General features: G+C 41.8%; 3 protein-coding genes across 4 annotated transcripts; all 3 read left to right on the top strand.

Annotated features, from left to right (window-relative positions):
• Positions 1-2487: 2487 nt before the first annotated feature.
• On the top strand, positions 2488-6328 carry LOC115594938 (cytochrome P450 2F3-like). The gene is made up of 9 exons (XM_030439158.1): positions 2488-2693; positions 2833-2995; positions 3122-3271; positions 4017-4177; positions 4386-4562; positions 4855-4996; positions 5092-5279; positions 5488-5629; positions 5844-6328. Exons 1-9 carry the CDS (start codon positions 2523-2525, stop codon positions 6023-6025), a joined length of 1476 nt encoding a protein of 491 aa, XP_030295018.1. The 5' UTR covers positions 2488-2522; the 3' UTR covers positions 6026-6328.
• Positions 6329-7323: 995 nt separating this feature from the next.
• Positions 7324-10128, top strand: LOC115575977 (cytochrome P450 2F3-like). Its single transcript, XM_030408432.1, has 7 exons — positions 7324-7880; positions 7973-8135; positions 8214-8362; positions 8655-8796; positions 8892-9079; positions 9288-9429; positions 9644-10128. Exons 2-7 carry the CDS (start codon positions 7997-7999, stop codon positions 9823-9825), a joined length of 942 nt encoding a protein of 313 aa, XP_030264292.1. The 5' UTR covers positions 7324-7880; positions 7973-7996; the 3' UTR covers positions 9826-10128.
• Positions 10129-11655: 1527 nt separating this feature from the next.
• Positions 11656-26417, top strand: LOC115575969 (cytochrome P450 2A10-like). Of its 2 annotated transcripts, none has more exons than XM_030408420.1 (9): positions 11656-11680; positions 22376-22538; positions 22665-22814; positions 23966-24126; positions 24362-24538; positions 24792-24933; positions 25023-25210; positions 25323-25464; positions 25674-26417. In XM_030408420.1, the coding sequence occupies exons 2-9, from the start codon at positions 22400-22402 to the stop codon at positions 25853-25855; spliced, it is 1281 nt and encodes a 426-aa protein (XP_030264280.1). In that variant the 5' UTR covers positions 11656-11680; positions 22376-22399; the 3' UTR covers positions 25856-26417. The 2 variants fall into 2 exon arrangements, with proteins under 2 accessions (XP_030264280.1, XP_030264271.1); XM_030408411.1 differs by lacking the exon at positions 11656-11680 and adding an exon at positions 21954-22233.
• The last annotated feature ends 424 nt before the right edge of the window (positions 26418-26841 follow it).

Below are 26841 nucleotides of genomic sequence, written 5' to 3'. Positions count from 1 at the left end.
CTTCCTCAGCATCTCCCTTTTCAATGACTCCAGCCATGAAATCAGTATACTGTTCTTTGTACCTTTCATCCTTCGACAGTTTTTTTTGAGGTGGCTGAGTCGAACAACAGCGGAGTGTTTGTTGCCTGGCATGTAAGGTCTTTCCTTAAAAGTTAGGGGCATTTCATAGGTTTTCTTTATACCCCTTTCAAGCATGTTCAGGAAGAGGATATCGTCCTGAGATGCTGTCTTGCCATTTTCACCAGCATCCTTGAAATCAGACTCAAGAACACGAAGAGCATCTGCAGGAGTTAAAGGTGGCAGCTCTTTCACAGCAACTCTGTGACACAGGCTAGTGGTGCTGGGAGGGTCATGGCATGATGAAGAGGGTCCCACAGTGCTCCATCCTAACTCAGTGCGGACAGCATAAATTTCTTCATCTCCACCTGATATGACCTGCCTTGGTGTCAAGGCCCTTGAACAGTTGTGTCCTATAAGAAGGCCAACCTCGCAGTCTTGTAGTGGAGGGATTTCATCTGCCAGCATGTAGAGATGAGCCCACTGCCTTGCTGTTTCACATGTTGGGGTTGTGGAAGGTCAATCAGGACTGTGGAATTATGGCCTCTCACACGAAACCCTAAAACTCTTTGGCTTTCCACAACAGTGTCCTTTCTCATCATAGTCATTACCTTAAGCCTTACTGGTACTTCATCAGCATGTAAAGTGCGGCTTACTTCCTGGTCTATGAAAGCAGTATCTCTCTGAGTATCAAGCAAAGCGTAAACAAGCTTTTCCGCTCTTGGATTATATACCCTAACCCTAACCCACACTGGCACTATCATGGACGTGTTAGCAGCTGGTCCTCCCCATGCTTCATTAAGTGAAAGTGCAGTTGTTAACTCTGTGTTACTCTGTGTCAATTTCAAAATAAAATGTCACTGTTTTTACCAAGTCCAAAATACATACAAATGTGCAATACTGATAAATACAAAGGCAACACAAAAGATACTAAAATAGAGTCCTTTACACAGAGCCTGAATGGCTGTGTGTGATTATCTGAGATGTGCTGAGATCAGCATGCAGTACCTGTTCACAAACGACTGAGTGGAAGGAAAGCCTGATGGAGCAATTGCTGACAGATTCAAGTGATCATGAAAGCATGACTAAAGAGATTTTTTTTTATCTCTTACACAGATGAAAACAATTAATTGACATCCTGGAGAACATTTCCAAACCAAAAAAAATCTTTCTGCTTCAAAGTCAATTGATAATCTTTTCTGAATGACTTCTTACCAAAAACATCACAGGTGTTTATCACATCATCGCTCAATATTGGTTGACGGCCAACCAGACCAAACAGCCACCGAGCCTGTTGTCTCCCCCTCCCCCCCAAAGCCATGAGTCATCTTTTTGTAACTCAGCTACCAGCAAACAGGAACTTGTTTGGGAATATGCAATACTTTTACAGTTTAAATCAAGTTTCAAAAGCTTTTTCAAGGTTGGCATTCTGATTATATTTTAAACCTAGTCACCACAATAAATGTTGGCAATGTGTATTTCTGCAAAACAAGAGATTTGTTCAGACTTGTAATGTACCGATGTCTATATGTCTACAAATTTAACATGTCCATGGTTTGCAAAATTTAAAGTGACAAAAATGTTCCCAGTGACTGGGCTGTTTATATTTTATATACTTTAAGGAAATTAGCAACAGCATGTTTGAATTTAAACTAATCACATCTGAACTGACCTCTTACAAAATGTCATTCTGCTTTCAGTTTTGCATGATAAAAAAAAATCAATTAATAACATGATGTCAATAGAAAAATTGCTAATGCTAATGCACTGAGGACTATTTAAAAAAAATGGAACAGAGGTTGTGCTCAAATCCCTAATCAATGGAATCAATGTTTTCTCTCCAGTCTTTTTTTTCTCTATATCTTAATGGCTTCCTATACAGAGTGTATGTACAAAGGGCAACCATGTCTAGGTGTGGTTGTTGACCTATCTGAGGATCTGCAAAAAAATCTATGAGTAGTTTATAAAATGAGGCAGCACATACATTCAAATGTGTGTTTTTTTCCAGACATATTTGATAAGAAATGAGATGGAAAATTCAGCCAAATCAACAACAATTAAACTTTACATCCCAAACAAGTACAAGCAAAATCTCAAACATCTTAAAAAGGAATACATTTTATGTAGGAGCTTTCAAGTTAGACACACATGCATCTACTGAATAAATAAGATGGATGATGGACGGATGGAGCAATGGATTTGCAGAGAGTGAAAGCTTTTTTAATTGCTCAGCACAAATCAGCCTATTGAGAGGAAGATTCAGATGATCTATACCAATAATCAGGTGAGGGTGCACTGAGAAAAACAGGAGTCACATGACTCACCTGTAGCCTACTGCAGAGCTCCTGCCAAGTCCCTGTTAAATATAAACACAAATCATCTTATATAAGCTCATATCACAGACTGAGAGTCAGTATAAAAGAGACCTGTAGACCAGCAAAGAGCCCAGAGGTGTAAAGAGCATTATGGACCTTTCTACCACACTGATCTTAGGAGGGCTAATCTTAGCTCTGCTGTGGTTGGTCAAGGTAAAAAACAGTAGGAAGTATCGTTTGCCTCCAGGACCCACAGCACTTCCTCTCATAGGTAACCTGCCACAGCTGGAGAAAAATGCACCTTTTAGAAGCTTTCTGAAGGTGAGCTGGGAAATGAATCTCTTCAACTCATGATTTGATTTTGAATTCCATTCTGAATTGCATGTTACCATTTTACACAAAATTAATTGTATTAAAATCAGGATAATTATCAACCCTATCAAATCTTGTCTTTCTGTAGTTAAGCAAAACCTATGGTCCTGTGATGACTCTGTACCTGGGCTGGCAGCGGGTTGTTGTTCTGGTTGGATATGATGCAGTGAAGGAGGCTCTGGTGGACCAGGCAGACGACTTCACAGGCAGAGGGCCACTGCCGTTTCTGCTCAAAATTACCAAAGGCTACGGTAACATAACACATGTCAAATCTCTGTCCTCTCTGTCAAGAGATCAGTAACTTTTTAGTGGCTTAATGCGTCTGTATGTACATGGCTTGTCTTGCATGTTTCAAAGCACACATCTCCTTCTGTCAGGTTTGGGGATGAGTAACGGGGAGCGTTGGCGCCAGCTGCGACGCTTCACACTCTCAACCCTAAGAGACTTTGGGATGGGACGTAAGGGTATGGAAGAGTGGATCCAGGAGGAGAGTGGACACTTGAGAGCCCGTATACAAACACATAAAGGTGTGTTGTAATAAGAGCACGTTTGACTCGAGGTTTATGGTTGCATAATCTGCCAAGTTTGTTTGAGAACGAAGGTGAACAAAGGAAACACCTTATTAATCAAACACCTCCAATAAATCTGAACAAGACTATTGACAGTCAAATAGAGCCTTAAAAAATACACTAAAAAATAGATTATGGATGAAAATAATCGGTGTGAAAGCTTTGTTGGATCGCTGGATACATTTCTTTCTCTTGGCTTAGCTCCTCCCTTGTCTTCTTATAGGGTTCTTATCTGTCTCTGAATGCAGTTTATGCAAAGTCAACACACAATATGTTACACAACCCAATAAAACGCAGAAGCTTGGACAGATCTAAGACCAAACCGTGCATTTTAAACTTAATTTGACTTTGGACAAAAAACACATGTGGTTAATTGTGATAAATTTATCAATGTGAGTTGAAATAACAATTGCATTGAATGTTTTTACATTCTGTATAGATCATGACAGGTTAATGATTGAACAAATTGTATAAATTAAAATTGTTGCCTCAGAGAGACCTTCGCACCAGATAGTGAGTAGATGTCAACAGACTCACACAACTTTATGCCACAAAGCCTAAGGTTGTGCCTTCAAGCTAAATACTTAAAAAAAAAAAAACATTTACACGGCAGGACCCAAATTCCAATAGTTAATGCACTTTTATTCTGCTCAAAAGTACTTTTATTGGATGAGTCCCAGTGTGTTTTGCTCTCCTCTTTCAGCCAAACCATTTGACCCCACGTTTTTGTTGAGCTGCACCGTGTCCAATATAATCAGCTGCATGGTGTTTAGCGAGCGCTTCACTTATGATGACAAGCAGTTCCTTCGCCTCCTCAACATCATCAATGCCGTTTTAAAGTTCAATAGTGAGCTCGTGGGTCAGGTAAGTGGAGGTCATGGTCTTCTGAAGTAATACGGATCAATGTTTTAAAATCTCGTTTTCTTTTGGTGTCCTTATATCATCTTCAAGAAATAAGAGGTTATTCTGAAAAAAACCTTGGAATGATTGCAGCAACAACACTTTCATTTACATGTTGATGTTTTTCCCTGAGGAACAAAGCTGCAGTTTGCTGTGTGCCTTCCTTCCACAGATGTACAACATCTTTCCCTGGCTCCTAGAGCGTCTGCCCGGCCCACAGCATGCTATTTTTGCCCAAATGAAGGAGTTGAGGGAGTTTGTTGAGAAGAAGGTCCAACAGCACAAAGAGACACTGGACCCCAGCTCCCCGAGAGACTATATTGACTGCTTTCTTATTCGAATGAATCAGGTTAGAAAGAACTTCAGGATAATCTGTTTTGTTAAAGGAACGCTCCCTCATCCTATGAGTTTCCTGTTAAAACTCCTCTTTATCTGTTAAAATAACTTCAATTACCTGAGGTGCTGAGAATGTTGTCTTGGTGAAGCTGTGACTGATTGTTAATAATGTTAATAATGAAAATTCAAATGATCCAATATGTAATAGCAAACAAAAGCCCAACATGTTCTCCGTCCCCTGCTGACTAAATTGTGTTTTCAGTTTTAGAATTTTGGTTCAGTCTTTTGCCCCTCTGTCCTGTCAGGAAAAGGACGTCCCCACAACTGAGTTCCACTATGAAAACTTGGTCTCTACTGTGCTGAATCTGTTTCTGGCAGGAACAGAAACTACCAGCTCCACCATTAGATATGCCCTCAGTGTGCTGGTCAAACACCCCGACATACAGGGTAGGTCATCTTATTTTACCAGCTCTGAAGGTGAACTCGTACCTTGTAACATTTATAATTAAATGTAAAACTACTTTTAACTTTGTCCTGAACAGAGAAAATGCAGAAGGAGATTGACACTGTGATTGCCCAAGACCGTTGTCCCAAAATGGAGGACAGGAAGTCCCTCCCCTTCACAGATGCAGTCATCCATGAGGTGCAGCGTTTTCTGGACCTCATCCCCTTCAGCCTCCCTCGCTATGCACTCCACGACATCTCTTTCAGGGGTTATACAATCCCCGAGGTATCCTCGATTCTACGGAGCCCCTAAAGTCCTGAAAGGGATCATTTTCTATCTTGTGCACACCAGATAATAAATTGTATGAACAAGATCTACATCTTGTGTGCCTAAGACCTTGTAGGACTTCAGGGGCTTTATACAATTCTAAGTTACCATATTCTTCAGAGAAAAAAATGCATTATTACTCTAACATGATATATTGTCTCAACAGGACACTGTGATTATTCCCTTGTTGCATTCAGTGCTGAAAGGGGAAAAGGAATGGGCGACTCCCTGGGCCATCAATCCCCAGCACTTCTTGGACCAGAATAGCAACTTTAAGAAAAATCCTGCGTTCATGGCTTTTGCTGCAGGTAAAACACAGTCCTCAGTCAGTTGATAAACCAGCAGTTAAAGGGTTAATTCGCCAATTCTACACATTAAAGTGTGTTTACAGATCTTGGGGAGTACTGCTGCATCTGTGAAAAAGTAGTATAAAGCTTTTTTGTTGCACCAGAGAAGCTGAATGTTGTCTGATAAATGGCCTCCAGTGATGTCACTAAGCAGTGACATTCTGTCTCTTCACAGGGAAAAGAGCCTGTGTTGGCGAGTCTCTGGCTCGAATGGAGCTTTTTATCTTCCTGGTGTCGCTGCTGCAGCACTTCACCTTTTCTTGCCCTGAAGGCCCTGACAGTATAAACCTCATTCCAGTGTTCAGCGGTTTTGGCAATGTACCTCGCTCACACCAGATCATTGCCACACCACGGTGAAAAGAGGAACTCCACTCAGACACACTTATGTTTGAAATTAGGATGAAAGGATGACTGTACAGCATACATTATGTAATTGTGATGAAGCAATGTCTGTTTGACAGCTGATGGTTGTGGTTTATAAAAATATTAACTATAAAAACCTTATGAATCCTCTTGTTTTTTTGGTTTGATTGTTTTTCCATGAATATCTTTCCTTTGTGTGCCTTTTAATAATTTCTTGATTCTAATGTTAATTATGAATCTGCTGTGTTATACAGCAAAACCGAATGTATTACTACAATAAATTGCACTGCTAAATTACTCTTGTAAATGTGTTAAATTCTTTCATACGAATGGCAATAAAAACGCTTCCTGTTGTGGAAGATTTGTGTTAATATTGTGCCTCTGGGTAGTGTTTCTGTGGCCCCCCCCTCATCGTGTGTCGGATTGTCTTCGCCATGGCAACAGCAGCAATGCCCGGGCAGTGAGGGCGGTGTGCCTGCTGACGGCCTCCTCTGCTCTGGGCTACCTCAACTCCTGCTCCCCCTCCTCTCCCCTCACCAGCAGAGGCCCAGAGATGGACCACGGTGCAGGCGGCTTCTCCGAGCTTTCTGCAGGAGATTCCTTCCATGCCTGCAGCCAAGACGTCGACTCCCCACACTTCAACAGCTTCAACTTTGAAGGAAACTCCGACTTTGATGCATTCGACTGTGGAGGCTTTGCTTTTTAGTGTTGACTGGAAAGGGAGGGAATGTGTCTGAAAGACCATTTCATCTGATAAAAATCCCTCTGCTAGTTTTTTCTTAATAAAAAAGGGCGTTGTTATTAATTAACCACTCAGTTTAATTATCTATATGTCTAATTTATAAATTAATGAAGGTGTTCTTCCTGGCTTTACGCCCGTGCTCCTCAGGTAAATCATTCATGATTTTGACTCCTCTGAACACTGTCTGTGTTGTATCAGTCTTTCCGTGCCACAGGACGGCTCAAGGTTAAGCAGTATAATATTCCAGACAGCCATGCAGATGTTTATGAGGACATTTTCATCTCAGAAGTATAACACTTATGTTTCTTCACTGTCCGTCTCACCACTAAGTTCATTTTATACTTTTTAAAAAACCTTTTACCTTTGTGGATATTTTGTCCTTATCCACATTCTCTCCATTTCATTTGCACAATTTCCTTTTCGTCATGCTTTCTGAAATCTGTCCTTCAGTGTGCTGCTCATCAGCCACACTCCCCTCACCTGCTGCTCCACCTCACCTGTTCCTTGTCTTGTTGCTAGTGTGTATATAGTCTTTGTCTTCCCTCTCGTGTCTCCCGTCTCCTCTTTGCTTTTGGTTGTACTTCGCTTTAGCCTTAGTTGCTACTTTGTTTTAGTCCTCGTCTATTTTGGTTTTCTCATTTGTTCATCTGGAATTTGGATTTCTCAGCTTTGTTTTAAATAAAGCTCACCTTTTGTTTACCCCATTTCCTGCCTACTGAGTTCAATCTGCATTTGGGTCCTACATTGCAACCTCAACCTTAACAGATTGAACTGACCATAATGGACCCAGCAGTGACTGGCCTAGAGATGATTCACTGGTTTTAGGACTTGTTGGTAAATCACTCTAGCAGGGCTTGTCAGATGCCTGCTAGCTACCAGCCTGTTAGCTTCCAGTCCACCTCAACACCTGCCAACCTCGAAATGTCTCCCTTCTGGGGAAAGTGACGTTCCCGGCAGCGTCCTGGCTCCTTGAGTTCTGGCTCTCGGTTCTGCTCAGCCCGGGGGTTCGTCGTCTCTGCTGTCTAATGCCTCTGAATCGTACCTGCCCGGAGCGCAAGCCAGTGGCTCTCAGTCGGCAGTCCAGACGGCGCCTATTCCTGCTCCTCGGTCAGTGGTCCTGCATGTTACCATTTTACACAAAATTAATTGTATTAAAATCAGGATAATTATCAACCCTATCAAATCTTGTCTTTCTGTAGTTAAGCAAAACCTATGGTCCTGTGATGACTCTGTACCTGGGCTGGCAGCGGGTTGTTGTTCTGGTTGGATATGATGCAGTGAAGGAGGCTCTGGTGGACCAGGCAGACGACTTCACAGGCAGAGGGCCACTGCCGTTTCTGCTCAAAATTACCAAAGGCTACGGTAACATAACACATGTCAAATCTCTGTCCTCTCTGTCAAGAGATCAGTAAATGTACAACATCTTTCCCTGGCTCCTAGAGCGTCTGCCCGGCCCACAGCATGCTATTTTTGCCCAAATGAAGGAGTTGAGGGAGTTTGTTGAGAAGAAGGTCCAACAGCACAAAGAGACACTGGACCCCAGCTCCCCGAGAGACTATATTGACTGCTTTCTTATTCGAATGAATCAGGTTAGAAAGAACTTCAGGATAATCTGTTTTGTTAAAGGAACGCTCCCTCATCCTATGAGTTTCCTGTTAAAACTCCTCTTTATCTGTTAAAATAACTTCAATTACCTGAGGTGCTGAGAATGTTGTCTTGGTGAAGCTGTGACTGATTGTTAATAATGTTAATAATGAAAATTCAAATGATCCAATATGTAATAGCAAACAAAAGCCCAACATGTTCTCCGTCCCCTGCTGACTAAATTGTGTTTTCAGTTTTAGAATTTTGGTTCAGTCTTTTGCCCCTCTGTCCTGTCAGGAAAAGGACGTCCCCACAACTGAGTTCCACTATGAAAACTTGGTCTCTACTGTGCTGAATCTGTTTCTGGCAGGAACAGAAACTACCAGCTCCACCATTAGATATGCCCTCAGTGTGCTGGTCAAACACCCCGACATACAGGGTAGGTCATCTTATTTTACCAGCTCTGAAGGTGAACTCGTACCTTGTAACATTTATAATTAAATGTAAAACTACTTTTAACTTTGTCCTGAACAGAGAAAATGCAGAAGGAGATTGACACTGTGATTGCCCAAGACCGTTGTCCCAAAATGGAGGACAGGAAGTCCCTCCCCTTCACAGATGCAGTCATCCATGAGGTGCAGCGTTTTCTGGACCTCATCCCCTTCAGCCTCCCTCGCTATGCACTCCACGACATCTCTTTCAGGGGTTATACAATCCCCGAGGTATCCTCGATTCTACGGAGCCCCTAAAGTCCTGAAAGGGATCATTTTCTATCTTGTGCACACCAGATAATAAATTGTATGAACAAGATCTACATCTTGTGTGCCTAAGACCTTGTAGGACTTCAGGGGCTTTATACAATTCTAAGTTACCATATTCTTCAGAGAAAAAAATGCATTATTACTCTAACATGATATATTGTCTCAACAGGACACTGTGATTATTCCCTTGTTGCATTCAGTGCTGAAAGGGGAAAAGGAATGGGCGACTCCCTGGGCCATCAATCCCCAGCACTTCTTGGACCAGAATAGCAACTTTAAGAAAAATCCTGCGTTCATGGCTTTTGCTGCAGGTAAAACACAGTCCTCAGTCAGTTGATAAACCAGCAGTTAAAGGGTTAATTCGCCAATTCTACACATTAAAGTGTGTTTACAGATCTTGGGGAGTACTGCTGCATCTGTGAAAAAGTAGTATAAAGCTTTTTTGTTGCACCAGAGAAGCTGAATGTTGTCTGATAAATGGCCTCCAGTGATGTCACTAAGCAGTGACATTCTGTCTCTTCACAGGGAAAAGAGCCTGTGTTGGCGAGTCTCTGGCTCGAATGGAGCTTTTTATCTTCCTGGTGTCGCTGCTGCAGCACTTCACCTTTTCTTGCCCTGAAGGCCCTGACAGTATAAACCTCATTCCAGTGTTCAGCGGTTTTGGCAATGTACCTCGCTCACACCAGATCATTGCCACACCACGGTGAAAAGAGGAACTCCACTCAGACACACTTATGTTTGAAATTAGGATGAAAGGATGACTGTACAGCATACATTATGTAATTGTGATGAAGCAATGTCTGTTTGACAGCTGATGGTTGTGGTTTATAAAAATATTAACTATAAAAATCTTATGAATCCTCTTGTTTTTTTGGTTTGATTGTTTTTCCATGAATATCTTTCCTTTGTGTGCCTTTTAATAATTTCTTGATTCTAATGTTAATTATGAATCTGCTGTGTTATACAGCAAAACCGAATGTATTACTACAATAAATTGCACTGCTAAATTACTCTTGTAAATGTGTTAAATTCTTTCATACGAATGGCAATAAAAACGCTTCCTGTTGTGGAAGATTTGTGTTAATATTGTGCCTCTGGGTAGTGTTTCTGTGGCCCCCCCCTCATCGTGTGTCGGATTGTCTTCGCCATGGCAACAGCAGCAATGCCCGGGCAGTGAGGGCGGTGTGCCTGCTGACGGCCTCCTCTGCTCTGGGCTACCTCAACTCCTGCTCCCCCTCCTCTCCCCTCACCAGCAGAGGCCCAGAGATGGACCACGGTGCAGGCGGCTTCTCCGAGCTTTCTGCAGGAGATTCCTTCCATGCCTGCAGCCAAGACGTCGACTCCCCACACTTCAACAGCTTCAACTTTGAAGGAAACTCCGACTTTGATGCATTCGACTGTGGAGGCTTTGCTTTTTAGTGTTGACTGGAAAGGGAGGGAATGTGTCTGAAAGACCATTTCATCTGATAAAAATCCCTCTGCTAGTTTTTTCTTAATAAAAAAGGGCGTTGTTATTAATTAACCACTCAGTTTAATTATCTATATGTCTAATTTATAAATTAATGAAGGTGTTCTTCCTGGCTTTACGCCCGTGCTCCTCAGGTAAATCATTCATGATTTTGACTCCTCTGAACACTGTCTGTGTTGTATCAGTCTTTCCGTGCCACAGGACGGCTCAAGGTTAAGCAGTATAATATTCCAGACAGCCATGCAGATGTTTATGAGGACATTTTCATCTCAGAAGTATAACACTTATGTTTCTTCACTGTCCGTCTCACCACTAAGTTCATTTTATACTTTTTAAAAAACCTTTTACCTTTGTGGATATTTTGTCCTTATCCACATTCTCTCCATTTCATTTGCACAATTTCCTTTTCGTCATGCTTTCTGAAATCTGTCCTTCAGTGTGCTGCTCATCAGCCACACTCCCCTCACCTGCTGCTCCACCTCACCTGTTCCTTGTCTTGTTGCTAGTGTGTATATAGTCTTTGTCTTCCCTCTCGTGTCTCCCGTCTCCTCTTTGCTTTTGGTTGTACTTCGCTTTAGCCTTAGTTGCTACTTTGTTTTAGTCCTCGTCTATTTTGGTTTTCTCATTTGTTCATCTGGAATTTGGATTTCTCAGCTTTGTTTTAAATAAAGCTCACCTTTTGTTTCCTCCATTTCCTGCCTACTGAGTTCAATCTGCATTTGGGTCCTACATTGCAACCTCAACCTTAACAGATTGAACTGACCATAATGGACCCAGCAGTGACTGGCCTAGAGATGATTCACTGGTTTTAGGACTTGTTGGTAAATCACTCTAGCAGGGCTTGTCAGATGCCTGCTAGCTACCAGCCTGTTAGCTTCCAGTCCACCTCAACACCTGCCAACCTCGAAATGTCTCCCTTCTGGGGAAAGTGACGTTCCCGGCAGCGTCCTGGCTCCTTGAGTTCTGGCTCTCGGTTCTGCTCAGCCCGGGGGTTCGTCGTCTCTGCTGTCTAATGCCTCTGAATCGTACCTGCCCGGAGCGCAAGCCAGTGGCTCTCAGTCGGCAGTCCAGACGGCGCCTATTCCTGCTCCTCGGTCAGTGGTCCTGCCGATACCTGGCGGGGGCTCCCAGTCAGCGGCCCGACCGACACTGGTTCCTGTTCCTCGGTCGGAGGCTCAGCCTATCCTAGCCCCTCTGTTGGAGGCCTGTGGTCCCAGTCCGCCCCCTTGCTGATAGCTCCCTGTGGTCCTCCATTGGCTCCCACGCCGACACCTCCTAGTGAATGTCCATCGCCTCCCAGGCCCCAGGCTGACAGCTCCCTGTGGTCCCCGTCGGCTCCCAGGCCGACTGCTCCCTGTGGTCCTCCATCAACCCCCTTGCCGACTGCTCCCTGTGGTCCTCCATCAACCCCCTTGCCGACAGCTCCCTGTGGTCCTCTGTAGGCTCCCTTGCCGACAGCTCCCTGTGGTCCTGTCGGTCCAGGAAGTTTTCCCAGTCGGCGGTTTGGCCTCCAAAAGGTCTCAGCCATCGCTTACGCCGCTGGCCTCCAGGAAGTCTCAGCCATCGTCGACGCAGCCAGCCTCCAGAAGGTCTCAATCTTCGTCTTTGCCGCCGGTTTCCAGAGGGGGTCCACCTTCGCCCCCGGCTTCCAGAGGGTCTTAGCCTTCATCTTTACCGGCGGCTCCCAGTGGGCCTCAGAATTTGTCTTCGACCCCACGTCAGCCTCCCAAGGGTTTCTGCCAGCTTCATTTGGACTTGGTGGAAGATCAGCCATTCTTTGCATCTCTGCAGACCTCCTCTGCTTCCTGCATTTCACACACTGCCAAATATAAGATGATACTACTCAGTTTATCCCTGGGATCCAGTAACCATTTGACCATATTTCACTGACTGTAAGTCCCTTGCCTTGGTGCTTGACTTTCTCATGACATTGTGCATTTATCAGTCTGGTGATGTGGTGATCATTTGGAATTATTGCAGGATGCTTGAATGAACTAGGAAGAGACAAGTGACACAAAGAGCCTTTCTGACTTCAGGGTCTCTGACTGATGGGGGCAAAATTTCCTTTACCCGCAAAAATGTTGGTCCTGTGAGCCAGTCAGACAAAAGAAGCTTGCTTGCCGTTAAGCCTCTTGATGAGTGATCTGCAAGGTTTTCCGCAGTTGAGATATATCTCCATTGTTTAGGAGTTGTGCGGAGATGGATCTACCGACCTCTGTTGGCCACACATGTGTGAAATCGTCGTGCCTGGTGGTTAATGTATCCTAGAACCACTACGGAGTCGGTCCAGAAAAACTCCTCGGCCTCCGCATATTCAAGCTCCTCCTTAAGCGTCCCACTTACTGTAACTGAAACAACTGCTGCTGTTAGTTCTAATCTGGGAATGGTCATGACCTTGGTGGGAGAGACATGATTTTCCCATGACAAGAAAAGCACAGTGAACGTGTCCATCCTTATTTCTAAGCCTCACATATGAACATTGGCCATATCCACTTGTGCTGGCATCAGAAAAATGATGCAATTCTGTTTTGATAATCTTTCCAAATCCAGGGGGTGCATAACAGTGTTTAATGCTTACTTTCTCCAAGTTGACAAGATCATCCTTCCACTGCTCCCACCGCGGCCGGAGTTGATCAGGTAGAAGGTCATCCCAACCTGTGCCATTCCTGCATATTTCTTGAAAAGTCTCTTTCCAATCAGGAGGAATGGCGCAACAAGTCCCAACGGATCATACAAGGATGCCACTGTAGTAGGGATGTCCCGATCTGATCTGTAGGATCGGGATCGGGGCCAATCTGGGCATTTTTCCGCTGATCGGAATCTGCAATTTTGAACATGGAACCAAGCCCGATTATTTTATTTCTTCAACGTCAGAGCACAATTTGTGGCAGAACGCAGACGCGCGCGTAATGTTACTCTGTCAAACCTGTGGATAAAATGTCTGCAGTGTGGAAATAACTTAAATTAGAAAGTGAAAGCAGTCTAACAGCAACATGTAACATCTGCTATACATACTGGAGCTGCATTTAATACTACTCATTTGATATGGCATATAAAAAACAAACACTCAAAGAATACAACGTGTTCACTCGAGAGTACAGGCAAAGACACCGAAGCAGCAAACAGTCGCGGATACTTTCAAAAGGACAGAGAAATATCCTCGAGACAGCGACATGGCCACAAATATTACCGAGAGGGTCATCAAATTAATCGCTCTGGATAACCAGCTCATCTCCGTGGTAGAGGATCAGGGTTTTCTTCGTCACCTGGAGTTTTTGAATCCCCGGTATGCCCTACCATTTCTGCATTACATTTACTCTACTTTCGAGTTAGAACGTGCCGGTATGCGCACTAGTTCCGTAGGTCTCATACAGCAGAGCATGTAAAACAGGCAATCGAGGAGATGCTGAACTCGTGTGAAATAGACAAGCAACGTGTCCACGTCATTTTATGTGACAACGTAAAGAATATGAAAAAAACAACGACGATATGGAGGTACCAAGTGTGAGCTGCGTCTCACACACACTTAAGCTGGCTGTACTCGAGGGTCTGCTGTCACAGTGCAGCGTCACACACTCACCTGCTAACACAAGGAAGGTGGAGGCCAATGTTGTAATAGCATGCAGAATAAGAAAGAGCCATATGAAAATATATATTTTGTTTCAACAAAATAAAAAAAACCTATTAAGGAACAGCTTGGATGCAGGTACTTTTTTCTTAATGCAGCTGTATTATCTAGGAAAATATTAGTTAAGGCTAAGTATCGGATCGGGACTTGGTATCGGGCATTAATGTCTCTATCTTTCCATCGCAGAAAGCGCAAGTAGTCTCAATCTCTCTCATGTACCTGAAACTGATGAAACATCTTCTCAATGTCATATATCAGTGCAATGGGGTGTTGGTGGAAGCGTAATAGGACACCTGTCATGTTGTTATTTTAAATCTGACCCTGAGAGAAGATGATCATTCAGGCTGGTTCCCTTACATTTAGCAAAGCAGCCAAACACTACCCAGAGTTTTTCTGGTTCCCATGGATGGAAGACACCATGATGAGGGATATACCATCTCTCTCCTTCAATTCCATCATCATTAACTTCCTCAGCATCTCCCTCCATGGTGAAGTTTTTCTTCCCCAAAATCAAAATCCCTGTTAATGCCCGATATTCTTTCATAGGCAATTCTTATATATCTCATGTCAATGCGTCACATCCATCAATCCGTCGCCTAGTCTCCGTTGATGGTGTGATGTGATCTCTGATTTTACCATACATGCTCAAAACATTCTCCTTTGCCCTTTCTATTGTTTCAACTAGAGATGCTAGCTGGCTTTCTGGAATGTCAGCTTTTAGCTGATTTTGTGCTTTGTGGGCTTGTATCTTCCACTGGTCATATAAACATGAGAGTTTTCTTTCCCTTTTTTGTGCTTCATCCTTTTGAAGTGTGATCGACACGAGCGCCTGGGCTCTTCTGGATTCCCTTGAACTTGGTCCTCACACTGTACTCCCTCTTGACTGCTATGAACTTGTTTGTCTGATGTACTCATTTTAAGAGTTGAGATAGCTGGGTGTTCCTATTTTCAATTAGTAATTAGTAGGCCTACACGATGTGAGGAAAATCTGCGATGTGCGATAACACTGTTCAATATTGCGATGACGATATCACTTTCAAGAAATAAACAAATATTGAAGTTTGCATATTATTAACCATACAGTTAATGATGTCTAATGTTGAATTGTTCGTGTAGGTCTTTATGGTTGTATTGCAGGTGGTGATGGAGGTTGGTTGTATTTGTATAAGTTGCAAGAACTGCTCGGCATGTTTTACACAGTACCTGTGTTTGTAACACGTCGTCTCTCCTGAATCCAAAATAAGTCCATATAGCAGAAGTGCTGTTTCTTTTCACCACAAGGTCTTCGTCGACCACATTTCCATCGCTTTTCTCTCCTCCCTCAGCTATCATAATCTGGCAACCACCACCAAACTGATGCCGATTAATTTTGTCAGGGTAGCTAATGGCTAGCTGGGGCTTCATCTGATTGACCCTTGTACCCAGGGCTCCGTCTAAATACTGGCATGCTCAAGGTGCATGCATGGCACATGTAAAGAAAATGATTTTTCTTATTCATCACGTTTAAGGCAGTCTTTTGCGATGTGTTTATCACACATGTTCATATCGCGATGACAATGAAAATTCGATTTATCGGGCAGCCCTAGTTGAGTAACATGTGAGCTAATGCACATAACAGTGACAAACTTAAAGCTCAGAGGGAAATCAATACCAGTTCAATTTAAAGGAAGCTGGAATGAGCTATGTAACCTTGTGTGAAATATATTTAAAATATCTTACAGAAACCAACATATACGATAATTTTAGTTATAGCCAGATTTGTAGTGATACTGTTAAATCTTGAATTAACTCAAACAATCCAACAACAATCCAGCAGTTTTTTAAGAGTGTAGTTGTACATGTATTTACACAATATGAAAATACCCTTTATGCCTTGCTATGGATGAATGCACGTTCCTTAAACCACTGAAGAGGACATTAATAGCTTAAAGGGATAGTTCGGTTTTTTTGAAGGGGGGTCATATAAAGTACATATCTATAGTCGATCTATTTCCTACCGTAATCACCGATCAGCGCAGCCTCAGTTTGGAGAAGTAGAGAGCCGCTCCAGCCCAGACGCTCAGCTTTGTACTGCAGTGAACGGGGTCCAGCAAAAAAGCGAAATTAACCACCTAAAACAAGTAATAATGTTACGTTCTTATTGTCCTTATAGCAGTGGCATAGCTGCTATCCTGTTCAGTCTATGTGGAAATACTATTCAACTCTGACTATCACATCTAACCTGTTCAACTGCTGCTCTTATGACGTAAATAACCTGTTGTTGATGAACCGTGGGGACTATGCAGATGGGCCTGGTTGCTTCAATGTTGACATGTGAAGCTGTCTGGCACTATAAATATCATGAACACCAGGACGCAGCAGGATGGAAGGGCTGATGAAGGTCAAGCTCTTACTGCAAAAGGCCCAGAAGTACGATGGTCTGACTCCTTAACTGATGTTTCATAGCTTTAATAATTCCAAGTTGTAAGTTGTTCCCCCTCTGGAGACACTAAACCATATGATAAAAAGTCTTCTTGATGCTTCTCCATTGTCTTCTGCTGGTATCAGACGGAGTGCACGGAAAAGCCCGCGAACGTAGCACTGTAACTTCCCAATTTTTGTTTCAAAATAAAATTTCAATTTCAAAATAAAATGTCATTGTTTAAATACATACAAATGTGCAATACTGATAAACACAAAGGCAACACAAAATATACTAAAATAGAGTCCTTTACAGTTACACAGAGCCTGAATGGCTGTGTGTGCTTATCTGAGATGTGCTGAGATCAGCATGCAGCATCTGATCACAAACGACAAACAAACGAGTGGAAGGAAAGCTTGATGGAACTACGGCTGTCAGATTCAAGTGATCATGAAAGCAAAAATACAGGGACATTTTTATTTTCACACAGATGAAAATAAATCATTGTCATCCTAGAGAATATTTCCTAACAAAAAAAAAAATCTTTCTGCTTCATTGTCAATTTTGATAATCTTTTCCAAATGACTTCTTCCCACAAACATCACCGGGGTTTATCACATCATCGCTCAATATTGGATGACTGCCAACCGGAGCAAACAGCCACCTAGCCCATTGTCCCGCCCCACATAAAGCCATGAGTCATCTTTTTGTAACTCGCAGACAGGAATGTGTTTGAGGATATGCACTACTTTTACAGTTTAAATCAAGTTTCAAATGCTTTTTCAAAGTTGGCATTCTGATTATATTTTCAACCTTGTCATCCGAATAAATGTTGGCAATTTGTATTTCTGCAAACAAGGGATTTGTTCAGACTTTAAAATGTTTAAGTTTAAACTTTAAGTTTCCTTTAGCTCAATTTTCATTTTATGTTGTGAAAACACTGCTTATGCTCAGGTAGTGTATCAGTAATGTGCTGCTGTCTATATGTTATATATGACACATACAAATTGAACATATCCGTGATTTGTGAAATTTGAAATGACAAAACTTTTCCTGGTGATGGAACTGTGTATATTATATTATATATATTCTAAGGAAATTTGCAAAACCATGTTCAAATTTAAACTATTCACATCTGAATTGACCTCTTGCAAAATGCCATTCTGCTTTTAACTTTGCATGAGAATCACTAATCAATGGAATCAGTGTTTTCTCTCCAGTCTTTTTTTTTCTCTGTATCTTAATGGCTTCCTGAACAGAGTGTGTGTACAAAGGGCAACCCTGTCTAGCCGTGGTTGTTGACCTTTCTGAAGATCTGCAAAAAAGAGTAGTATGCATGGATCTAGAAGTAAACAAATGAAGGAGCACATACATTCAAATGTGTTTTTGTTTCCAAACATATTTGATCAGAAATGAGATGGAAAATTCAACCAAAAAGAGGACAATTAAACTTCACATCCCAAACAAATACAAGCAAAATCTCAAACATCTTAAAAAGGAATACATTTCATGTAGGAGCTTTCAAGTCAGACACACATGCATCTACTGAATAAATAAGATGGACGATGGACAGATGGAGCAATAGGTATGCAGAGAGTAAAATAGGTTTTTTTTAATTGCTCAGCACAAATCAGCCTATTCAGAGCAAGAGTCAGATGATCTATGTGGGACAGTGGCTTAAAAGGAGGATTAGTATGATTTGCAACTAATTATTGTGGCTCAGAGGAAATTGCAATTCCAGAGTTTCACCACAAGAGGGAGTTTGCAGTTAAGAGTCGCTCTGGGTCAGTTCAGGTCAATACATGCATTATGTTGTTCTGATGAAGCTCAGGGAGGAGCACAAGATTTACAATGCTGCTACTAGGGGTGGGCGATACTGCAAATTTTGGTATCGATCTGATACCAAGTAAATACAGGGCCAGTATTGCCGATACCGATACCGATACTGATACTTTTTACCTGAAAATTCCTGATCAATTAATGATTTTGTACTTTTGCCTTTAATTAATTGACCATGATTATAATAATGATAAACACAGGACAAAGATTTTAGCCAAATAAGAAAATTATATTTAACATAATTAAATGTATAACCTATCTGCATGTGGCCTAAATAGGAATACTAATGTTCCTTCAACAGATACACAAAAGGGTTATTATTCTTGAGGTAGGTTATATATCTTAATATAAGTATATATTTTTGAGTTATAGTGAACCTGAGTGAGCGGAGTGAGAGAGGTGAAGAGGAGCACTGCGCTTTAAGGACTGAGAGAGACGCTGCACTCACACAAACTCTGTGAAGAATTACGTGTGATTTGCTGAATTTATAGAGGCAAACTACAACAAAAATATCGATCTCATCACGCTAGTATCGATCCGATACCAATACTCACCTTGGTATCGATACTATCGATATTTGGATCGATCCGCCCACCCCTAGCTGCTACATGTTTATGTTTGCAGGTAAGCAAGCCACAGACACACATCTGTGACTATGAATTAGTGTCTGGGGTCAGAGTTTAAAGCGAAACTCTCGCCAAAAAGCAATCGAGGCTTTATTTGGGATTGAATATGAGTCAAACCTTCGTGTGAAAGCATAATTACGACGAAAGAGGCCCTTTTTTAGATTTACCGTAGTTTCGGTTTTGGGCACGTTAATTTTGAACGGGAGTGCAGGGGGCAAGACGTGCTAGCATCAAAATCACTATTTTTTAGAACACTAAGAAGGCTCGACACAACATGAAACTTTGCTCGTAGCATCACAGGCAGGAGAGTAATGGTGAACCGCTCCTCAAAAGTGCCTGTCAGGTCGCACTCGGGGATCGACACTTTTTGTCTGCCATGACGGCAACGCGCAGGAGGTGCAGCAGCTAACGTGAGTAGTTCAAAAACCTTCTTTTTCATAAACTCTGTGTACACAAACAATGTTCTCAATGCTCTTATTCATGAGTAGAGACCCTAGTGATGCTACGAGCAAAGTTTCATGTTGTGTCGAGCCTTTTTAGTGTTCTAAAAATAGCGATTTTGATGCTAGCATGTCTTGCCCCATGCACTCCCGTTCAAAATTAACGTGCCCAAAACCGAAACTACGGTAAATCTTAAAAGTGCCTCTTTCGTCGTAATTATGCTTTCGTTCAGTCATAGTCGCTAACATGCTAAGAGGACCCCGCAGTCAGTCGTACGTGTGTTGTTTTGTTTCTTGTACTATAAACCTGTACACAATGTAGCCAGTAGGCAGGAGCCACAATACTTTTGTTTTCATGATTTGATGGTTTGTGCCACACTTTTGTGTTGGTGTATTTCAGAGTGGGAAGTCTGAAGAAGTTAGCAAGTAAATACATGCATTGTGTTGTTCTGATGAAGCTCAGAGAGGAGCGCATGATTTACAATGCTGCTTTATGTGTGTGTTTGCAGAGGAAAGGAGAACAACATACAACTCCAAGCGCACTGTGTGCTACATCTATAACAATCATCAGGTGAGGATGCACTGAGACAAACAGGAGAGTCACATGGCTCACCTGTAGCCTAGTGCAGAGCTCCTGGCCACGCCCTGTTATATATAAACACAGATCATCTGATATAAGCTCCAGTATAAAAGAGACCTGTAGACCAGCGAAGAGCCCAGAGGTGTAAAGAGCATTATGGACCTTTCTACCACACTGATGTTAGGAGGGCTAATCTTAGCTCTGCTGTGGTTGGTCAAGGTAAAAAACAGTAGGAAGTATTGTTTGCCTCCAGGACCCACAGCACTTCCTCTCATAGGAAACCTGCCACAGCTGGAGAAAAATGCGCCTTTTAGAAGCCTTGTGAAGGTGAGCTGGGAAATCAGTCTCTTCATTTCATGATTTGATTTTGAGTTAACATTGCCACAAAATGAATTGTATTAAAATCAGGATAATTATTAACTCTATCAAATCTTGTCTTTCTGTAGTTAAGCAAAACCTATGGTCCTGTGATGACTCTGTACCTGGGCTGGCGACGGGTTGTTGTTCTGGTTGGATATGATGCAGTGAAGGAGGCTCTGGTGGACCAGGCAGACGACTTCACAGGCAGATGGCCAGTGCCATTTCTGGTCAAATTTACCGAGGGCTACAGTAACATAACACACGTCAAATCTCTGTCTTCTCTGTCAAGGGATCAGTATTTTTTTTACTGGCTTGGCTTGTCTTGCATGCTTCCAAGCACACATCCCAGTGAGGCATCTATGTGTATATGTCCCCCCCCCATCCCGTCAGTGCTCCGTCCAAAGCCACGCCCCCACAAACTTGAACGCGCATCTGGCAGTGGGACTCGGCAGGGAGAAGGAGAGCCGATTTAGCTGACTCAGCCATTTCAGCATCAGGCTTTCTTTTCCTTGACTTTTTAGCGGGGTGAGCTATTACAAGTAACGCTGGCTGCATTTTCTCTGCCATTGTAACCAAATGAACGTTTTCTCCTGCAACTCCGTATTTCTGCAGAGGAGTGTGCTGAATATTTCCGGCATCAGTGAAACGTGACGTGTGCATGCACGGAGGAGGAAGAGACAGAGACATGAAGGCATCTGATTGGTTTCTATTCTATTTTCTATTTGGCCGAATAGCGCGGATTGGTCAGCTTTTTCTCAGTCCTGCAGCTGCCACAGAGGTCTGATTATTTTCGCTCCTTTTTCTGAATACATAATGTATTGACTACTCTCAGGATAGAAGGACCATTTCACCCAGCATAACAAAATGTGTTTCTGAACAACATTACAGACCCTAGCTTTAAGTGGTTGAATTAGTTTAGAGAAATAACGTTACTCGTGCTTCAGAAAAGCAGCATGGTGATAATGACTACATGGTAACTCCATCTACCGCCTTGTGAGGAATGCTGTTTTTTACTCTGGATATCTACAGTGACGGCATGAGACATTCGTCATTGTAATTTAGTTGTATTGTTCAGAGAGAGAACAATCGGGGCGTATGTTGTTGTTGTCATTTTGAATGTGACATCTTGGTTATCTGGTGTCCTCTGTTACCATCGTTATTCCTCTGTGGGGAGGGGCTTTGAAGGCAGGGCTGCAGCCAGCAGAGAGGAAGAAGGACTGACCTGGGATATGTATCATTCAAATGTTCTGGCTAAGTCCACTTTTTTCTCAACTCCAGACTACAGCTTTAACCACCCAGTTTAATTATCTATACATCTAATTTATAAATTAATGAAGGTAGTGTGTGGAAGCTTTTTTAATTGCTCAGCACAAATCAGCCTATTCAGAGGAAGATTCAGATGATCTATAACAATAATCAGGTCAGGGTGCACTGAGACAAACAGGAGAGTCACATGGCTCACCTGTAGCCTACTGCAGAGCTCCCGCCAACTCCCTGTTAAATATAAACACAAATCATCTTATATAAGCTCATATCACAGACTGAGGGTCAGTAAAAAGAGACCTGCATACCAGCGAAGAGCCCAGAGGTGTAAAGAGCATTATGGACCTTTCTACCACACTGATCTTAGGAGGGCTAATCTTAGCTCTGCTGTGGCTGGTCAAGGTAAAAAACAGTAGGAAGTATCGTTTGCCTCCAGGACCCACAGCACTTCCTCTCATAGGAAACCTGCCACAGCTGGAGAAAAATGCGCCCTTTAAAAGCTTTCTGAAGGTGAGCTGGGAAACGAATCTCTTCATTTCGTGATTTGATTTTGAATTACATTCTGAATTACATGTTACCATTTCCACAAAATGAATTGTATTAAAATCAGGATAATTATAATTAAAAATTATCAAAACTTGTCTTTCTGTAGTTAAGCAAAACCTATGGTCCTGTGATGACTCTGTACCTGGGCTGGCAGCGGGTTGTTGTTCTGGTTGGATATGATGCAGTGAAGGAGGCTCTGGTGGACCAGGCAGACGACTTCACAGGCAGAGGGCCACTGCCATTTCTGCTCAAAGCTACCAAAGGCTACGGTAACATAACACACTTCAAATCTCTGTCTTCTCTGTCAAGAGATCAGTAACTTTTTAGTGGCTTAATGCGTCTGTATGTACATGGCTTGTCTTGCATGTTTCTAAGCACACGTCTCCTTTTGTCAGGTTTGGGGATCAGCAATGGGGAGCGTTGGCGCCAGCTGCGACGCTTCACACTCTCAACCCTAAGAGATTTTGGGATGGGACGTAAGGGTATGGAAGAGTGGATCCAGGAGGAGAGCGGACACTTGAGAGCCCGCATACAAACACATAAAGGTGTGTTTTTAACTGTTTTTGTGAGGGCACATATTTCACTGGAGGTTCATGTTGCATAATCCGTTAAGTTTCTACAGTCCTAAATCAGAGCTTCAGTCCTAGATAAGTTCCCTCGCCAGTGTTTCAGTTCAGCAAATCTAACCAAAGATTTCCATTCATTAATCCACTTGAGAAACAAAGGGGAACAAAGGAAACACATTATTTATCAAACCTCTAAAAACAACACTTCATGAAAGTGTGAACAAGACTACTAACAGTCAAATAGAGCCTTAAAAACTACACAAAAAAATTACAAAAAACTAGATAATGGATGAAAATAATTGCTGTGAAAGCTTTGTTGGATCGCCTGATGCATTTCTTTCTCTTGTCTTAGCTCTCCCCTTTAATGCTTATCTCTCTCTGATGGCTGTTTGTGCAAAGTAAACACACAATATGTTACACAACCCAATAACGCAGAAGCTTGGACAGACATAAGACCAAACTGTGCATTTTAAACTTAATTTGAATTTGGTCAAATAGCACATGTGGTTAATTGTGATCAACTTAGCAATGTGAATTCAAATAATACTTTTATTGAATGTTTTTACATTCTGTAAAGATCATTAGAGGTTAATAATTGAACAAGTTGTTCACAATTAAAATTGCTGCCTCAGAGACCTTTGCACCAGACAGAGAGTAGATGTCTACAGACTCACACAACTTCATTCCACAACGCCAACGGATGTGCCTTCAAGCGAAATCCTTTAAAAACATTTACATGGCAGGACCCAAATTCCAATACTAAATAGTTTGGAACGGATGACATTAGATTGTTTAAAAGTCCAAAATTGAGCAGGAAAGCATTCAAAGTTCAAGCATTTTGCTTTATGCATTTTAAAAACATAATCTTTCTTCTAACCTTTCCATAATCATATATTCAACCATATTGCCAGAGTAAATACTAGAAATGTACACTTCTGCAAACCACGGATATGATGAAACTTTATCTCAGCTCATAAACATGTAATCTGAACATCATATGACACATATTTCAAACATGTTGATATGATACAAACATTGGCTATTTACTCTGCCAGCTGTGCTGCACATTTATTGTGCTCAAAAGTACTTTTATTGGATGAGTCCCAGTGTGTTTTGCTCTCCTCTTTCAGCCAAACCATTTGACCCCACGTTTTTGTTGAGCTGCACCGTGTCCAACATCATCTGCTGCATGGTGTTTAGCCAGCGCTTCAGTTATGATGACAAGCAGTTCCTTCACCTCCTCAACATCATCGCTAACGTTTTAAGGTTCAATAGTGGCCTCATCGGTCAGGTGAGTGGAGGTGATAGCTGGAAAGTCAAAGGATGATGGTCTTCTGAAGAAATACAAATCCATGTTTTTTAAATCTGTTTTTCATATGGTGTCCTTATATCATCTTCAAGAAATATCACAAGAGGTTATTCTGAAAAAACTTTAGAATGATTGCAGCAACAACACTTTCATTTACATGTTGAAGTTTTTCCCTGAGAAACAAAGCTGCAGTTTTCTCTGTGCCTTCCTTCCACAGATGTACAACATCTTTCCCTGGCTCGTAGAGCATCTGCCTGGTCCACAGCATGCTGTTTTTGCCCAAATTAAGGAGTTGAGAGAGTTTATTGAGAAGAAGATCCAAGAGCACAAAGAGACACTGGACCCCAGCTCCCCGAGAGACTATATTGACTGCTTTCTAATTCGAATGAATCAGGTTAGAAAGAACTTCAGGATAATCTGTTTTGTTAAAGGAACGCTCCCTCATCCTATGAGTTTTCTTTAGATTACCCAAAGTGCTGAGAATTGTTGTCTTGGTGAAGCTGTGACTGATTTTTGATAATGTTAATAATGACAAGTCAAATTATCCAAAATGTAATAGCAAATACTTGCTGACTAAAGTGTTTTTTCAGTTTTTGAATTTTGGTTTTTGAATTTTGGTTCAGTCTTTTGCCCCTCTGTCCTGTCAGGAAAAGGACCTCCCCACATCTGAGTTCCACTATGAAAACTTGGTCTCTACTGTGCTGAATCTGTTTCTTGCAGGAACAGAAACCACCAGCTCCACCATTAGATATGCCCTCAGTGTGCTGATCAAACACCCCGACATACAGGGTAGGTCATCTTATTTTACCAGCTCATACCACAAACTCCTACCTTGTAACATTTATAAAAACAGAGTAAAACTACTTTGTGTTGTACAGAGAAAATGCAAAAGGAGATTGATACTGTGATTGCCCAAGACCGTTGTCCCAAAATGGAGGACAGGAAGTCCCTCCCCTTCACAGATGCAGTCATCCATGAGGTGCAGCGTTTTCTGGACATCGTCCCCTTCAGCCTCCCTCATTATGCACTCCACGACATCTCTTTCAGGGGTTATACAATCCCCAAGGTATCCTCGATTCTACAGAGCCTCTAAAGTCCTGAAAGGGGATCATTTTCTATCTTGTGCACACAAGATAGAAAATACATTATTACTCTAACATGATATCTTGTCTCAACAGGACACTGCGATTATTCCCTTGTTGCACTCAGTGCTGAAAGGGGAAAAGGAATGGACAACTCCCTGGGTCTTCAACCCCCAGCACTTCTTGGACCAGAATAGCAACTTTAAGAAAAATCCTGCATTCATGCCATTTGCTGCAGGTAAAACAAAGCCCTCAGTCAGTTGATAAGTCAGCAGTTAAAGGGTTAATCCAACATTTCTACACATTAAAGTGTGTTTACAGTTCTTGGGGAGTACTGCTGCGTATGTGAAAAAGCAGTTTAAAGCTGTTGCACCAGAGAAGCTGAATGTTGTCTGATAAATGGCCTCCAGTGATGTCACTAAGCAAAGACATTCTGTCTCTTCACAGGGAAAAGAGCCTGTGTTGGCGAGTCTCTGGCTCGAATGGAGCTTTTTATCTTCCTGGTGTCGCTGCTGCAGCACTTCACCTTTTCCTGCACTGAAGGCCCTGACAGTATAAACCTCATTCCAGCGTTCAGCGGTTTTGCAAATGTACCTCGCTCCTACCAGATCATCGCCACACCACGGTGAAAAGAGGAGCTCCACTCAGACACACTTAGGTTTGAAGGTTTCACAAGGATGATTACACAACATACATTATGTTATTGTGATGAAGCAATGTTTGTTGGACAGCTGATGGTTTTTGGCTGATCGCAGTCAGACTAAATGTTTTCTTCTTCTACTCTGTCCAACCCCTATGATCAGAATCAGAAATACTTTATTGATTCCCGAGGGGAAATTGCTTGCATTACAGCTGCTCCCATTCAGTCCAGAAATATGCAGAACAAAAAATAAATAAATGTTATTAATAATAGATAATAAAAACTATACTTAAGGAAGTCTCAATCTAAATGTTATGAATTCTCTCATCTTTTGGTTTGGTTGTTTTTTCATAAATATCTTTCTTTTGTGTGACTTTTAATAATTTCTTGATTTCTTGATGTTAATTTTTAATATGCTGCCTTACACAACAAAAAACTAATGTATTACTACTATGAAATGCTTTGCTAAATTCCTCCTGTAAAAGTATTAAATCCTTTTATACAAATGGCAATAAAACACTTCCTTTTGTGGAAGAATTGTGTAAATATCATTTTTTCCCCCTCTATCTTTAATATGAAACAATAAGTCCATCAATATTCTGTTATTCTAAATAATTTAATTGAAAGAGGAGCTATGAAATAAGGAGCTTTGCCCAGTTACAAAAGAGATGTACATTTTATAAATCACAAATTGAAATTTGCCTCAAAAATATTCAACAACTAGAGTCCTGAGTACCTTGATTATATAGATCTCACTCACAGCATGGACATGTTACAGAATACATCAGCAAAAAAGTCACATGTATATACAAATAAAATGAAATCAAATACAAACATATGTACATTGTGTAACGTAAGTGAGAAATGCCTGTGTTTTATTGACACATTTAATTTTGCACAATCATTGCTAGAGTTGTCCAACCAAAAACTACAGTCACAGCACTGAAAGAGAAGAGGTTATTTGCAACATGAAGT

Source organism: Sparus aurata, chromosome 2 (assembly GCF_900880675.1).
Source record: "Sparus aurata chromosome 2, fSpaAur1.1, whole genome shotgun sequence".
Taxonomy (NCBI): Eukaryota; Metazoa; Chordata; class Actinopteri; order Spariformes; family Sparidae; genus Sparus; species Sparus aurata.
The sequence above is the reverse complement of the archived record's forward strand: the minus strand, read 5'-3'. Positions and strand labels throughout refer to the sequence as shown.

What these genes read in the sequence shown, in the direction of transcription:
- LOC115594938 (XM_030439158.1), top strand. Translation starts at nt 2,523, where the DNA reads ATGGACCTTTCTACCACACTGATCTTAGGAGGGCTAATCTTAGCTCTG. An exon ending in ATAGTGAGCTCGTGGGTCAG is followed by an intron (nt 4,178 to 4,385) that starts GTAAGTGGAGGT and finishes TTCCTTCCACAG; the next exon opens with ATGTACAACATCTTTCCCTG. An exon ending in GGGGTTATACAATCCCCGAG is followed by an intron (nt 5,280 to 5,487) that starts GTATCCTCGATT and finishes TTGTCTCAACAG; the next exon opens with GACACTGTGATTATTCCCTT.
- LOC115575969 (XM_030408411.1), top strand. Translation starts at nt 22,063, where the DNA reads ATGGACCTTTCTACCACACTGATCTTAGGAGGGCTAATCTTAGCTCTG. An exon ending in CCGCATACAAACACATAAAG is followed by an intron (nt 22,815 to 23,965) that starts GTGTGTTTTTAA and finishes CTCCTCTTTCAG; the next exon opens with CCAAACCATTTGACCCCACG. An exon ending in GGGGTTATACAATCCCCAAG is followed by an intron (nt 25,211 to 25,322) that starts GTATCCTCGATT and finishes TTGTCTCAACAG; the next exon opens with GACACTGCGATTATTCCCTT.
- LOC115575977 (XM_030408432.1), top strand. Translation starts at nt 7,997, where the DNA reads ATGACTCTGTACCTGGGCTGGCAGCGGGTTGTTGTTCTGGTTGGATAT. An exon ending in CAAAATTACCAAAGGCTACG is followed by an intron (nt 8,136 to 8,213) that starts GTAACATAACAC and finishes CCTGGCTCCTAG; the next exon opens with AGCGTCTGCCCGGCCCACAG. An exon ending in CAAACACCCCGACATACAGG is followed by an intron (nt 8,797 to 8,891) that starts GTAGGTCATCTT and finishes TGTCCTGAACAG; the next exon opens with AGAAAATGCAGAAGGAGATT.